This window comes from Nelumbo nucifera, chromosome 5 (assembly GCF_055504915.1).
Source record: "Nelumbo nucifera cultivar China Antique chromosome 5, China Antique-T2T, whole genome shotgun sequence".
In the NCBI taxonomy this organism is placed as follows: domain Eukaryota; kingdom Viridiplantae; phylum Streptophyta; class Magnoliopsida; order Proteales; family Nelumbonaceae; genus Nelumbo; species Nelumbo nucifera.
In genome coordinates this window covers 58015707-58032794 of record NC_142653.1, presented here as the reverse complement: position 1 = coordinate 58032794, position 17088 = coordinate 58015707, and the positions used below count along the sequence as shown (strand labels likewise).

General features: G+C 37.7%; 1 protein-coding gene across 1 annotated transcript in view; it reads right to left on the bottom strand.

The window, feature by feature from the left end:
- Nucleotides 1–10008: 10008 nt before the first annotated feature.
- The window catches only part of SYP132 (syntaxin of plants 132), a 45878-nt gene continuing 38798 nt past the window's right edge, over nucleotides 10009–17088 (bottom strand). Inside the window, exons 11-13 of the mRNA XM_010258153.3 lie at nucleotides 13333–13413; nucleotides 10923–10988; nucleotides 10009–10431 (exon numbers count right to left, since the gene is read on the bottom strand). Coding sequence (XP_010256455.1) covers nucleotides 10261–10431; nucleotides 10923–10988; nucleotides 13333–13413 — 318 coding nt within the window. The 3' untranslated portion in view covers nucleotides 10009–10260. The remainder of the gene's footprint in view (nucleotides 10432–10922; nucleotides 10989–13332; nucleotides 13414–17088) is intronic.

Below are 17088 nucleotides of genomic sequence, written 5' to 3'. Positions count from 1 at the left end.
CGGTAGACACTTGACGGATTGTAAGAATCTTCAATCAACTAGGAATTGCTTGACACCATTAAATATCAAGTCGTGGTTGATGTGATAATGCAATTCCCCTACATGAAGGAGGGCCAAGGAAGAAAAACAAAGTAAACAACAAGAGTAGTGCATGAAAGGCCCTAGCAAGTATTCTTTGATGGATTAGCCTTAGACCAAGCAGGAAGACTTGGAGTGGTCATGATCAACCCTGAAGGAACGCAAGTTGTTGTGTTGGCCAAACTAGGAGTTTACTTGCAATGATAATGTGGCAGAACACAAGGCCATGATTGATATGGGGAATTTTTGTAATAATAGTAAAGAGAGCAGATGGAACTTATCGGTAACCACTTTCAAAACCGAAGTTGCAATGGTGTGAAGCTGTTGTAGGAACTTGAAACTGGGAATTGCAGGAAGATGGAGGGCTAAATCGTGCCACTTGGTCACTCTCCTTAAAACCGTATTTGCCCCCTATGGTGCAGCCATGTGTTCACAAACTGGTTGCTAAGATAAAACAGCCCACAAGTCACTGGTAGGCATGCACTCGCTTACCAGACCTCCGCGAACCACAAAAGATTGATGCTCAGATTTCTCAAAGAAAACAGAGAAGAAAGTCAAAAATTGTATGTATAGACTGGGTTGGATAGCACTCTTCTTATAGAGTGCTCTCAGATCCGAATGGACACAGATGTGTCCTTTCAGACAGAAGACTCTTCAGAGCAGTGCACTTGTTCGAAGAGACACAAGGAGGAAGAAGAGACACAAAAAAGAAACGTTTTAATTTGAAATTGAAAAGACTCAATTTTAAAAAGAAAAGGAGTAGTTCGGTTAGACCAAAATGATTCGGTGCATTGCGCGCACATACACATACACGCACTCGGCCCAAATCGGCCCGGCTCGGAGCCCGCGTGTGAAAATCACCCCCAGCCCCCCCCATGCATGGAATACCTATAGTCGTCTCCTATGGGTCCCTACCCATAGAGGGAGCAAAACTACAAATATACTCCACTTCCACTCCTTTCCCAAGCAATGTGGGATAAGGAGTCATTCAAGGGTGGGAAGAGAAAAGGACAAAAAACAAGAGAGGGAGGAGAGAGATTCTTGTAAATTTGAATCTCACTCCAATAATCCCCCACAAGATTCAAAATTACAAGAAAATTAAACAATTTGAGCATCGCAGTGAGAAAAGTATTCATGGTGATGTCTTTTGGACTTCAATCAACACTTAGGTATGACAGGCTATATTATAGAGTACGGGTGGAGTCAGACTCCTTCAGCCTTTTCTCTTTATCGTAACTAGCTAATCGGCCAACGAACTCAACTCACCAGTTCTTTAGTGGTTTCTTTTGTTTTGGAACATTTTGGCCTTATTCCTCTCTTGGAATCATGAGTGTTTTAGAGACTTAGCCCTAGATCTCTCTTAGAAGCAGCCACACTTCACACCCACTTAGGTCTGCTCTTAGTGTGCACTACTCACACTATTCCTAACTGATTAAAAGCCTCATACTCAACCTCCTCAATCTATAGTAAGTACTATCTTACCTTGGCATCTAAATGGGACACAAATGATAGTTCTTTCCCAAGTCATGTAGTGATTCGTTTTTACCCATTCAACCTAATTCCATGGATCTCCTTTCACATTAGTTGGGTGTCCGTCACTAATGACTTTGTAACGGGCTTCAACCCCATTCCTACTGATGCCTCATAAACCACCTTAGAAGTCTATAGTTTGACTAACAAATCTACAAGGTTCTTTTCAGACCTTACAAAATCTAGAACGATTGTATCTTTGCTGAGGTATTCTCTTCCAAGGTTATGCCTTAAGCGGATGTGCCTTCTTTTACCGTTGTACGTCTGGTTCTTGGCTCTGTCTATTGTTGTTTGGCTATCACCATGGAGAGATATGGACGGAACCGGCTGCAGCCAAAGTGGTATATCTACCAGTAAGTTCGCCATTCTGCCTCAAACCCTGCCAATTCTAGTGTAACGAACTTGGCCTCCATTGTTGAACTTGTATTGCATGATTGATTTACCGATTTCTATGATACTGTTCCTCTGCTTAGAGTAAACACATATCCACTGGTGGAAAGTACTACCCTTTGAATTTGAAATTCAATTCGCATCAGTAAAGCCTTCTAAAATAGGAGGAAAACTTAAGTAATGTAAACTAAAATTTATGGTTCATTTTAAATATTTTAATAATCTTATTAGAGCTTCCCAATGTTCATTTTCGGGATTATGAGTATGCTGACTTAATTTTCCCACAACTATAGCTATGTCGGGTCTTGTATTATTCATTAAGTAAGATACAGATCCAATTATATTTGCGTACTCCTTTTGTGAAACAGGTTCTCCTACATGTTTCTTTAAGTGAATACTACAACCAAGAGGTGTTTTAACCGGTTTACAATCATAGTGTCCAAATTTCCTAAGAACACTCTACATAATGTGATTGGGAGAGAATAAAGCTTCCTTGTTCTTTATGGATTTTAATCCCCAAAATTACATCAGCCTTACCCAAGTCCTTGGAATCAAATTTGAACATTAGAAATTGTTTTGATTCTTTTACTACCTCTAGACTAGTTCCCATTGTTAACATATCATCAACATGTAGACGGATTATGGCTCTTGTATTATTTTCAAATTTGCTATAGACACATCTATCAGAACCATTTCTGCTATATCCATTAGTTACTAACACATTATCAAATTTTTCATGCCATTGTTTGGGAGCTTGTTTTAAGGCATATAGAGAATTAATTTTAATACATTATTTTCTTGTCCTGGCATTATGAAGCTTTCAGGTTGTCTAATGTAAATTTCTTCCTCTAATTCCTCATTTAAGAAAGTTGTTTTCACATCCATTTGATGAACTACCAGTATGTAAATGGATGCTATAACAAACAAAACCCTAATTGTTGTTGATCTTGCAACTAGGGAGTAGGTGTCAAAGAAGTCTGCATCTTTCTTTTGTCTGAACCCCTTAGCAACTAATCTGGCTTTGAATTTGTCTATTGTGCCATTTGGTTTTGGTTTTTTCTTAAAGATCCACTTACAATCTAAGGCATTAGTTCCAGGTAGGAGATTTACAAGTTTCCACATGTGACTCGTGACTAAAGAGTCTATTCCACTTTTTATGACTTCTTTCCAAAATATTGTATCAGATGAAGTTACAGCTTCCTGATAGGTTATTAGGTCCTTATCCACAAAAAATGTGAACATTTCGTCACCCAAGTTTGTTTATCTTCTTTGACTTTTACTTTTCCTTAAGTCTAAGTCTTGCTTAAGTGAAGTATTGATTCCTTGAGCACTCACTTGTTCTTGGTTTGTAACTTGGTTTTAGGAAGGTTCCCTATTTAATGTTTCTTTTCTCCAAGGGAAGATGTGCTCAAAGAACTTGCATCTCCGAACTTTATTATTGTGTTATTTTTGACAACTTTTTCAATTGTTTTAATTACAAGAAACCAATAAGGCGCACTGTTTTGTATATAGCCAATGAACATACAATCATAGGTTTTTGGTCTTAATTTCTTTTTTTTTTAGTTTCGAATATTTCAACATTTTCTAGGCAGCCCCAAACTTTTAGGTAGTTCAGACTAGGTTTTCTGTTGTGCCAAAGTTCAAAGGGAATCTGCCCTTTCTTCTTAGGTGGTATTCTATTATATAAGTGACAAGCCGTTAGAATTGCTTTCCTCCACAAATTCAGAGGTGCACCTAAACTAATTAGCATTGCATTCATCATTTCTTTTAAAGTTATATTCAGTTTTTCTACGACTCCATTAGATTCAGGTTGATAGGGAGTTATGATTTCATGTATGATTCCATTTTCTTCAAAGAATTTTCTAACGGTTTGTCCATTATACTCAGTTTCTCTATCTATTCTAAGTCTTTTTATTTTCTTTCCTAACTAATTTTCTACTTTAGTTTTGTAGTTTATGAAAGCTTGATCAACCTCATCTTTTGATCTAAGTAGAACTACTCTTGCATATCTAGAGAAGTCATCTGTAAAAGTTATATAGTATATTTTTCCTCATCTAGCTTTATGACATTTAAGGTCTCCTAGATCACTATGTATAAGTTGTAATAGTTATGTTTCTCTTTGTACACTTTTATGAGGTTTCTTAGTAAATTTTGCTTCTACACATATTTGGCATTTTTCATTTGTAAAATTAATAGGAACATTCAAAACTCTTTATTTACATAATCGTTTCAAATAAGGAGCACTATGATGTCCTAGTCTAGCATGCCAAATATCAAAAGATTCAACAATATAAGCAGAAGAAGAAATAGTTTTATTCATAATAATATTAGAGATGTTCGATGCAAATAATCCACCAACATTGTACCATTTTCCAATAAATACATTATTTTTAGTTAACACGGACTTGTCTGCTTCAAATGTGAGTTTCAGTCCTACTTTGTTGAGGAGTGCTCCCCATACCAAGTTCTGTCGGATCTCCGACACATGTAGTACATCATTCAGCATTAGGATTTTTCTTGAAATCAGTTTCAAGAGCACCTTTCCTTTGCTGATGACCTTCAAAGTTTGTGAGTTTCCCATGAAAACTTGCTCTCATTTAGACTGAATTGTGTACTTATAGAAGGAATTGCGGTCCCCACATATGTGCTTGGTAGCACCAATGTCCAGTACCCACTCATTCGGCTTATCAATTAAGTTTACCTCAGTTACCACTGCCGCGATAACATTCCCAATCAAATTGACTTTCGGTTTCCCAAAATCCTTCTTCTTTCGGTACCAGCAGTTCTTTTTGTAATGTCCGAGTTTGCCACGTACATATCAGTTTCCTTTCCTTTGTTGTTTCTTGAATTTCTGATCATTTTTCACATTCAAGTTCTTTTTGAATTTTGTAGTCTTTTTCTCCACCAGATTGGTTTTGGAAAACTGATCATCATCTTTCTTTCTGTTCTTTTCTTCAATCTTAATTCATACCACTACTTGGTCCAAAGTAATGTCCTTCCTCTTGTGCTTCATACTGGTTTTGAAATCATTCCATGTTTGTGGCAGTTTCTCTATGAGAGAACCGGCAATGAATTCATCTGGCAGTTCCCCCACAAGAACCTGGAACTCATCTATTTGAGCAGACATGTCCATGTCTTCTTTCATGATGAAGTGCAGGAAGTTGGCAATTATATATTTTTTATTTCTAGCATTTTCTAGAGCATACTTAGTGTCCAATGCATATTCATAGGCATAATTGTAGGAAGAATAAACATTGTACAGTACATTGGACAAGCAGTTAAGAATATGGTTGGTGCAGAGGTGGTTGGTTGTATTCCAGTGTTCTACAATAACAGAATGGGCTAGCTCCTCCATGTTTGATTGGTTGGGTTCGGTCAAAGCAAAGGCTACCCCTAACTGTTCTAAGGCAAACAACAGGCGTTGTCTCCAATGCTTGTAGTTGGTTCCATTGAATGGTCCAATCTTAGAGAAGTTTGGAACTGTTGACAGTATCCGATTTCTCATGAAGGAGTTAGCAGTGATAGGTTCCATGAATATGGTTTTAACAATGTTGTAATAATAGTAAAGAGAGCAGATGAAACTTATCGGTAATCGCTTTCCAAACCGAAATTGCAATGGTGTGAAGTTGTTGTAGGAACTCAAACCTGGGAATTGTAGGAAGATGGAGGGCTAAGTCGTGCCACTTGGTCACTCTCCTTAAAACTGCCCCCTATGGTGCAACCAGGTGATCGCAAATCGGTCATCAAGATAAAACAGCCCACAGGCCACTAGTAGGCGTGCACTTGCTTACTAGACCTCCACAAACCACAAAAGATTGGTGCTCAGATTTCTCAGAGAAAACAAAGAAGAATGTCAAAAATGGTGTGAGTAGACTGGGTCAGCTAGCACTCTTCTTATAGAGTACTCTCAGACTCGAATGGACACTAATGTGTCCTTTCAGATAAGAGACTCTTCAGAACAATGCACCTGTTCGAAGAGACACAAGGAGGAAGAAGAGACACAAAAAAGAAACGTTTTAATTTGAAATTGAAAAGGCTCAATTTAAAAAATAAAAGGTGTAATTCGGTTCAATCAAAAAGATTCGATGCATTGTGCGCACCTGCACCCGCACTCGTGCCCGCTTGCGCCCATGCCCCAGCTCGGCTTAGCGCGTAGTGTGAAAAGCACCCCAACCCCCCCTCACATGCATAGAATACCTATAGTCCTCTCCTCCTATGAGTCCCTATCCATAGAGGGAGCAAAACTACAAATATACTATACTTCCACTCCTTTCCAAAGCAATATGGGACAATGAGTCATTCAAGTGTGAGAAGAGGAAAGGATAAAAAACGAGAGAGGGAGGAGAGAGATTCTTGTAAATTTGAATCTCCCTCCAATAGGAATAACAAAAGTCCTCAAACTGGATAAGCAAGACAGGGCGACTCCAGTAGTGTGGTAATCAAACAATTGACTAGGGATTTTGTTGTCCGAGAACTCAACTTAGCCAAATACGTGGGCACAATGTTTAGCAAAGGGATTTGAAACCCTTGAATACAAGCACAAGAGTAAATTAAAATCAAACTATCAAATGCATTGGCCTCCTTGACATCCTGGCTGTAATTAAGACATTTGTTAGAATCAATAATGGATTAAGTATATTATCAGGGACCTTATTTGGGTGCATGGACCCTAGAGATATTCAACAAATGTTGGAAACAAGGTTCAAAATTTTGATATGATACACCCCACATCAGGTGTATCATATTGTATCGGTGGCTTCATGATACGCTTATTTACTTTAAGTATTGCTATCCCCATGCCAATACACAAGGGCATATCAATATTTTAAACCTTGGTTGGAAGAAGTCCATCAGGTTGGGTACGATGAGAAAATTGCATTGTATAGACAACTTCAACAAGTTGGAGTTTACTAGCCCACAATGGTGGAAGATGCTTAGGCAATACAACAACTATTGTTAGAGGGAGATTCAAAATTTCAAGAATCTCTCCTCCCTCCCTTGTGTTTCTCGGGTTTGTCTTTTTCTCTTCCCTACTTTGAATGCATGGGAAGACTCCTTGTCCCACATTGCTTGGGAAGAGAGTTGAGTTTGATTACATGTGGGGGTGGGTACAGGACAAGACGTGGGCATGGGCATGGGCGAGGGCACGGGTACATGTGGGGGTGCTTTTCACACGCACGCATTGAGCCAAGTTGAGTAGGGACAGGACAGGACGTGGGCGTGGGTGAGGGCACGGGTACGTGTACGTGTATACACACGCTACACCGAATCATTTTAGTTTTGATTGGTTTAAACAATTTGACTTTTGAATTTCAAAATTTATTTTTTAAATGTTTTCTTCTTCCTTTTCGTGCCTCTTCTTCTTTGTGTCTCTTCAAATAGGTGCACCGTTCTGAAAAGACATCTATTAAAAGGACACTTCCACTCAGGTGATTGAGAACACTCTATATAAGGAGTGTTGGTTGACCTAGAAACACACACCAGTGCACTCAACACAGTCTTTTCTTCTCTGTCAATTGTTCTTCTCTAAGCATCATTCTTTGTGATTCACGGAGGTCTGATAAGCGAGTACACGCCTAATAGTGGCCTGTGGATTATGTTTTATCTTGGCGACCGATTCGCAATTACCCAACTGCACCATAGGAGCAAATGCAATTTTAAGGAAACTGACCAAGTGGCACGACTCATCCCTCCTCTCTATAATCTCTCAGATCTACAATTCTACAAGTTCTCAGTTTGGAAAGCAATTACCAATAAGTTCCACTCTGCCTTATTTACGATTTTCCAACAACTATTCTCCAAATGCGCTAAAGCATGTGAGTAATGTGCATACAACAACTGAAGGTAGATTTCCTTACAGTTAGGGGTGATCATTTCAGCCCGGCCCGGAAAATTCCAAGCTTGGGCCTGGGTTTTGTGTTCAGGCCCGACTCGAACCCACATTAGGCCCATAAATTTTAGGACTGGGCTTGGGCTTAATACTTCAAGCCCGGCCTAGGCCCGACCCGACCCACATATTTAAACTTACACATTTTGTGTATAATGTATACAGGCCATTTTACATTATATTATGTATTTTATATATAAATATTATAACATGACATGTATAATTTATAGTATATGTAATATTTTATATTATATAATCTATAAAATATGTTTATATGCATGTTATGTAATTTAATATATAGATGTAATGTTTTATGTATGAGTGACATTGGCCCAAAATCAAGCCCGACCCGGCCCAAACCCATATAGACTTGGGCTAGGGCTTATGTTTCTGGCCCGAAACCTCGGGCTAGGCTGGGCCCAGGCCTAAGCTATAGACCTTATCATAAGTGCAAAGCCCGGCCCAGCCCAGGCCCATATAGACTTGGGCTAGGGCTTATGTTTTAGGCCCAGAACCCTGAGCCAGGCCGGGCTGGGCCCGGGCCTAAGCTATAGACCTTATGATAAGTGCAAAACCCGGCCTGGCCCATGATCAGCCCTACTTACAGTACCTCATCCATGAGGTTCTACCCCGCCAATAGCCAGGACCAAAAAAAAGTGAAAGGAAAGGAACAGTGGTTTAGGTCAAAGAAGGGAAGCTTTGACGGGGGTACCGTGGCAATTGGCAAACCACAACTCTGTTTAAGGTGATCTGAGGCCAAAGAAGTAATGGAAGAACTGCATAAAGGAAAGAAACACCAAATATGAGAGAATGGTCCATATAGAAATAGAATATTATTAGCCAACGCTGGAGAGAAACGCCACCAAATATATCAAGACGTGTCGAGAGTGTCAAATACATGAAGACCTAATACAGTGACACCCTCAATCCTTTAAAGAGTTTGAGTCAATATCATGTTTCCAACCAAGTGTAAAGAATTCTCACATGGAAAAGTATATGTTCAACTCGAGCCCATTAAAAGCTGTCTTTATTTCAGGGCTCAACTCAAAGATGTTATTGTTTAAATATTTGGGGTGCTTGGTTATAACCCACACTGTCCTCTTTCATTAAAATCCTCCATCCTATTTTGCCAGCTGCGTTGACCGCTACAACTTGTTTAATTAATACAAATCCTGAAACTTTAGGTCATATAAATATTCCCATCAGTTCATTCTAAAGTTTCTCAAGGGAAATCGAAAATACAGTTACAAGAAACTATAGAAATGAGTGACAGATTTTAGACTGATCCATCCAACCTTAGAATCTGGGATTTCCGTTCGGCCAGTTTGAGTATGATTCTGACAATACTTTGAATGTTCTTCTCATGACTGTTATGATGGGAGATCTCAAATACCCTACCATTCTGATAATCTGATTTGCTAATAAAAGTCTTAAAAACTCTAGCTAGGATCTTAGTTTAATTGTTAGGTTTCTTGAGATGCCAGATGGGCTGCTTTGTTATAATTCAGAGTCAATCATCCAAAAACTGTAAGATGATTGTTCAACACCCCTCTGCCTCCCATAATTTTACCCCTCTAATTAGCCTACAATTTAAATAAAACAATTTCTATCAAAATAAATAAAAATAACCATGTAACAATTCCTATCAGAACTGGCACGTGGCACCTATATCATTGACAACCTAAATAGAGATTATACGTCGTGTCTTTAATACTACTTCCCACCCTAGAATGAGACACAAAGAATCCAACAACAAACATGAAAAATTATATTATAAGGTTAAAAGTAAATAACAGTTTTGGATCTGTCTTAGGCTGGATTTGGCATTCCTTAAAACACTTCTCCTTTTTTGCTTTTAAAATGTCCCTATGGACACTTGATTTTTAACTACAAAAAGGAGATGATTCTTTAAAATAAGGAATGCCAAATGCAGCCTTAAGGGTGATAGCCCTCATCATAGGTGAAAAACCCAGCCCGGCCTGGCCCAGCCCATGATTACTTTTACAACATGATATATAGGCAAAAGAAAATAAAATAGCACATGGTAGAAGATAACACAACAATAAAAATAACATCACACTTAACCCTATTATTTACACATTTTGAAACCCATCATTGAGAGCTTAGTAGAAATTGCCTAGGCGCAAATCTATAGTAACAGAGAACAAGAATACAAGATATCCGATTCCATACATGGAATGCACAAACAAAGCCAAAACAATTGCTCTATAGCACCCGAAAGACACAACCAGAAGCTGGGAACTGTAAAGTGTAAACAAGGACCAGGAAAAGCAATATATGATAATAAATTGAAAACCAAAAACTAAATATCTGAGGTATCAATAAAAACACTTACATCACATATAGTGTTCCAGTTAAGAACCCTTATTAACCCAAGGCCTGATCACGGCCACAACTATGATGGCCACAATTATAAGAAGGATAAGAATTGCTATACACATCCATTTCCGGGAGCTCTTCTGTAGACTTTTTGCCCTCTGTAGTGCAGTATTTCCTGACTGTACGTGATCAACAGCACTAGAGACCTGAGAATGTGGCATGAAAAAAAAATCACTAACAATAATACTGTAGTTGGGGACTCGGGGCAATCTAGAGTGAATTCTTAATTCCGGTATGTATAAAAAGAAAATAGCAGGCTCACAGGGTATTGGAACCAAATATTTACCAAACCCTGAAGATCTAAAAGCACCAAAAAGTCAACACATAGCCATATGATCTCAACCATTCACCGATACTCTATTATTATTTGGGACAATAGGACAACTTTCCAGAATTAAAGATCAAACAGTCAAAAATCAACTTATCATGTTTAGTCTGTTTCAAATAAATCAAATATTTTCTGTTGATCATTGCTACAACTACTGCTGACTAATGCAATACAAGATCCTCCTGGTTCTTATATGGTGTGATAGGAATTTCTCTAAATCCTGTTTCATGAGAACACATCTCACAAATACACACTGAAAATTTATTCATGACAAGATATTATATGCATCAAATGTGAGCAACTCCATACCTGTGATTCTATGTTGTCCAACATATCACCTTGTGCATCTACCAACACCGCCATGTCTAGGAATATCTGGTAGGCATACAAATCAAAGATTATTTAGAAAATAAATGCACACACATTCAATCTTTACTGTCAGAGATTTACAAATAAAACACAATCTGTTAAATATAATTTTGGAAGAAGCAAAGGTCAAAAAGTGCCAGCTTAGGTGGTATTTCGAGAGAGAACAAATATGAGTTTTCAGTCTTTTCAGGACCATTGGGGGCATAGTAAGGTGCACTCTTGTAAGAGAAGCCTTCCGTTATAGTTTGTGCTTTTGGTGTTATATCCTGCCAATTATTTATGGAAGTTGTCCAAACATTTAGGGGTCACCTAAGACAGTGGCTATGCAATGCTTGCAGATATGGTGGTCAGGTGCTAGTCTTTTCTAATTCTACCTCTAACCAGAAACTATTAGATGCAAGTCTTTTCCAGTTCTATTTCTAACCAGAAACTGTTAGTTTGGTGATGGTGGAGAATGAAGTGTTCCAATGGTGAACTTTTCGGCCTTTGGGTGGTCTGGCAGATGCTAGATCTGGGATGGAAGTGGATGGAGAGGACAGTAATGTCTCTCTTCATCCAGCTCCTCTCAGTGGTTTAAAAGTGCACAGGCGAGGCACATTTTAAGGTCTGTGCTTTGCCTAGGCCGCAAGCGCAACACTTTCAATAGATGGTTCTCCAAGAACCCCTATTTGCTAATGTTGTTCATTCATTCATTCTAATAAAATATCTTCTTAAAGACAATTAAAATTACAAAATCATTTTTTATGTGCAGGGATTAAGAATTTAAGGCCCTAACACGGACTTGTTTGGGCTTGCCTCTAGGGGCTTGGTACAAAGGCAGCTTACGGAATCAGGAATGCAAAATGTTTCACATCACATTAGCTCCTTGTAGTAATGCAATTGAGAAAAAAAAGATAGGAGGTTTTACATGATTTAAATTTAAATATGTTTTTTTTTGATAAATTCATTTGAATATGTTTTACATGTTATGTTTTGCATTTTAATTTTAGATAATATATTTTTTTTAAACATTTATTTTAAAATTTAAGTTTATATATTTAATTAATATTATGTTTAATATATATATATATATATATATATATATTGCATTTTTGCACCTTGCTCCGAAAAGGTGTACTCGCCTTGCACCTTGGGCGCAAATTATCCCTCGTGCTTTTTTTTGCACATTGTGCTTTTAAAACACCAGCTCCTCTTACTAGTCCATTCTAGGGTATACTTCTTCCCTGACAAGAAGGAAATAGAGCATTTCCTAAATCAGAAAATGAGAAGGTGGTGTTGATACAAGATTGTCATACCAGAGAAGAAATGGCTGAGGCCAAGGAGGTTCACATTGATGAAGTGTGCCAGTTGGTTAAGAACTTAGGACCAGGCGGTGCAAGCAAGGTGGAGATGGATAACCAAGTAACAGTTGAAGATGTCATGTTTGGATGTCACATCTTTCAATGATTAAAAATTTTGGTCATTCACTCCATTATTTTCAGAGTATTTGAATTGAAATAAGAAAATAAGTATAATGAATGTACAGATTTTGAAATAATCTGAAAAACAATAGTGCTCATTCATTTGACTATGATCATCGAAGAACTTAAAGGGCAGAAGCCTGTATTTCTCTGTGCAAGATAGGATGTAACTGTTATTGTCAGTGGCTCATTTTCATTTTATACAGCTTTGACTACACTGAACTTCATCTGTGAAGATATTTTTATGAGCAGCTCACCCATTCTTTTGTAGGGAGAGAAGTTGTCCTTAATTGCAGCTATTTGAGTCAGCTAAACAAAGCCCATCCTATCATTATGCTCTGTCAAGAGCCCTGTTTACCATCAAATTGTAAGTCCTTGAATCATTTCTTACTACTTCAGACCACATTTTCTTTGGTCTTAAAATGATTAAATCAACAAAAAAAATTAAATCAATAAAGGAGTTCTTTCTTTCTGTGGGAGGAGAAACATGAGGCTTAGGTCCTAAAAGAAGTCATATAATATAACTAACTATCAAGCTTTAGGACACCCTCTGTTGAACCTTACATTTAAGAGCAAGTAACAATATGTTCACATGTACAAGTACCCGATAGCAATCAATCCCCTGACTAAAACCCAATTAATATACAATTTAGAACTTAGACTTCATTCTATATATTTGACAAGTCATTATTAGTTTTCATTGATAGCAGGCATTGAGGCACAACTATAAACTATAACCCAATGGCAATTCAGTTTCAGTGTTTGACCCATTAAATGGATTTCAAAAGCTACTGTGCAATCCCAAATTTTAAGCTCCAATTAATATTCCTCAGTTGACCAGAGGCTTGATCAAGCTTCTAAATAGAAACAAAAAGTACTTAAGTAAATACCTGCTGCAATTCAAGAAGCCTTCTTTCTAGTTCTCTTACAGCATCATGGCGCTCTTGAATTTCTGCTACTGTATCCATTATCTGTAAACACAAAAAGGTTATCTTTGTAATTAGAATTGATTTGCAAGAGCATAGGAATGATTACCTTTTTCAGCTCCAGGTCTACCCACACCTACTTGTGTGATTACTACACGAGTCAAAGGATGACTCAACTAAGTCCAAAATTGAGCTAAGTAATCCCTAGAACTTAGTTTTATCTTCACTGAATGAACCAGATATACAAGAGAAAATTCAAACTGGAATTTACAATTTCAGTGTAAATCATAAATAATAGGAGAGAAAAGAGGCTGAAAAGTAATGGGTGGCTATGATTTCTTACCAGCCCTAAACTGATATTTATGGTGAGATTAAAATAAAGTACATGAAGAAACAAGTTTGCCCCTCATTTGTAGGCGGCAAAACAGATTTAAAATTGCAATATAGGCCCAGGCCCATTTAACACAAAGAGAAAATAAAACAAAACATAAACAGTAAAGGCCCAAGCCCACAACATTATGTCTCACAACACCCCCCCTCAAGCTGAGAATAGATATCTATCATGCCTAGCTTGCACAATAGTTCATCAAATTTGGCTTTGGAGAGAGCTTCAGTAAAAACATCAGCTAGCTGTTTTGCAGAAGGCATATAAGGAACACAAAGCTCCCCAAAAGTGATTGTTTCTCTTATAAAGTGTCTATGAACTTCAATGTGTTTAGTCCTATCATGTTGAACTGGATTAATTGCAATGTAAATGGATGCTTGGTTGTCACAGTAGAATCTCAAAGGACTAGTAACTAGAATTCCCAATTCCTTTAGGAGAATCTGAAACCAAAGAAGCTCAGCTACACAGCCTACACCATGGGCCATTACTCTGTGCTCTGCCTCATACTCATCCAAGTCACAAGGTTACCACCTACATGTGAAGAGTCTCACTGATGTACCATATTAATGTAGTCCCTGTTGTATTGTATCTATTATTTTGTTATTTTCTCTTTAGCCCTGCAAGGGCTTTTCTGTAAATATTCTTATTTCATTAATCTATATATTGAGGCTCTTGGGGTAGGGTTGAATCATTCAGTTCTTCACCCCAGAATTCTGTCTTCTCCTCTCTAGTACAAACTGCTTGTTTGACACTACAAAGGTACAATACCCGATAGTGGACCTCCTATCTCTAGCTGATCCAGCCCAATTAACATCAATATATGCTTCTAAATCAAAGCTTATCATGTTTTTTAAACAACCACCCTTTTCCAGGGCATGTCTTTAGATACCTTAGTGATAGGAATCAATCAGCACCTTGAAGACTTATTCTAGAAAGAAGGCCTTCCAACAGGTCCTGATATGGCATAGTGATGGTATTTGGGATTTGGACTGAATTAAACACCAAGAGTATTTTTGCCATTTATAATTTTTCTGTAGGGTCCAATGATAGGGTTTAATTTGTCTAGTTATAGTTTGTTTATGTTTAAAATTTTAGAGTCATTGCATAAGTAGGATTAGAGTTATTGAGTCCTCTTTGAATTGAAATAGGATATGATAGCTTAGCTTGAGTCCTACTAAGATTATTGAGTTTAACAGTTTGACTCCTAAGACTATTATGAGTCTAACAGTTTGACTTCAAGGATTATTATGAATTTAGAGTCTATAAATATGTAGGGACGTTTTACACAAAGGCAATGAAGTTTATTGAGTTTTCTTCAGCTTATGCTATGGTGAGTGATTCCCATGCCCTACAGTGATTCCAGGTATTTTTCCTCTTCTTTCTCTCCCTATTTTCTCTCTTATCCCTTCAAAAAGCCATTACAGCCATAAAATTTTGATCCAAGAGCCCATTCAACATTCTCTAAGGACTAGAACTGAGCTGGTCCTACATCACTTAGTATTCTCTCAACTGCCTTCATGTGGGAAACACATGGAGCATGCATAAATTGACTAACCACATGGACTACATATGCAATGTCAGACCTGGTAAGATACAAATAAGGTAGCTTACCCACAAGTCTTTGATATCTTTCTTTGTCTGGGTATAGATCCTCATCGCCTTCTTGCAACCCATGGTTTTTCTCTGTAAGTGTAACTGCAGGTTTATTTCCTAATTTCCCGGTCTCCTTCAATAATTCTAATGCATATTTTCTCTAACAAATGTAAATTCCTTCACCGCATCTTGCTACTTTTATTCCTAAAATGTATCTCAAAGGTCCCACCCTTTCATATCATAACATGGAGGAGGGTCCATTAAAGCCTCTTCTTGAAGGTCTCCATTCAAGAAGGCATTTTTGACATCCAACTAATGTAGTTCCCAGTTAAACTTTGCTGCTAAAGAAAGTAATACCCCCGCATTATATTCAACTTAGCCATCTGAGCAAAGGTTTGTTTGTAATTTATGCCCTCTTTCTGAAGGAACCCCTTTGCAACCAGCCTAGGTTTATATCTCTCAACATTCACTTGCCTTGAGCTTAACAGAATACAATCATTTGCACCCAACTATGTTCTTCCCCTGTAGTTCCCAGTTAAACTTTGCTGCTAAAGAAAGTAATACCCCCGCATTATGTTCAACTTAGCCATCTGAGCAAAGGTTTGTTTGTAATTTATGCCCTCTTTCTGAAGGAACCCCTTTGCAACCAGCCTAGGTTTATATCTCTCAACATTCACTTGCCTTGAGCTTAACAGAATACAATCATTTGCACCCAACTATGTTCTTCCCCTCTGGTACATTCACCAACTCCCAAGTGTTTGCTTTAAATAAAGCAGTCATTTTCCATTCATTGCTTCCCTCCATTTAGGATTAGCAACAGCCTCAAAGTACTAGGAAGGAGCACTTGGACAACGAAAACCGATGAAACAATTCAGAAAATAGCTGGGCTGCAACCACTAGCGTCAAAACTTGATTGGATATCAACATCCTTCATGTCACTTGCTAGTCACTCGACAGCAGCCCTCTTTCTGCCCAGCACCAAAGTACCACCTGAACAGCAATGTTAATAGACTTGCTAGTCAATTGGACTTGCACACCTGCAAGAAAAATAGGTCTCTCTAGTAGTTGATTGACTACTCACTGCAGAAACTGCCCTAAAAGGTAGAACCCTAAAAAATGGAGAGAACAATCTGGAAAGTGTAAACCAGAACTAGGGTTTGAAGAAACAGTAATGAAATAAGAAAAAGAGATGAAAAGAAGGACAAAAAAGTGAAACAAGCAAACTCTAATAAAGCTTCAGGTACTCTGATACCAAGGTGTTAGTTCTACGTTAGGAGAGAAAAGAGGTTGAAAGGAAATGGGTGGCTATAATTTCTTACCAGCCCTAAATTGATATGTATAGAGATATTAAAATAAAGTACATGAAGAGACAAGTTTTCTCCTCATTAGTAGGCAGAAAAACAGATTTAAAATTACAATATAGACCTAGGCCCATTTAACCTAAAGAGAAAATAAAACAAAACATAAACAGTAAAGGCCGTACCCTACAACATTATGTCTCACAACGAAGTCAGTGTCAAATAAAAATGGAAATTTTGCAATCTGGTTTTCTTAGATTCTTGAAGAGAAAGAAGCAAACTTAAGTCAGTAGTAGATTCTTGAAGAGAAAGAAGCAAACTTAAGTCAGTAGCATTTGAAAATCCAAATCATTTAAAAGGTCCACTTATATCTAAAATCTTTGGTCTAATTATTGGTGGCACATGAACTGTTTCCTCACTCTCAACATTTTAATGCTTCCATAA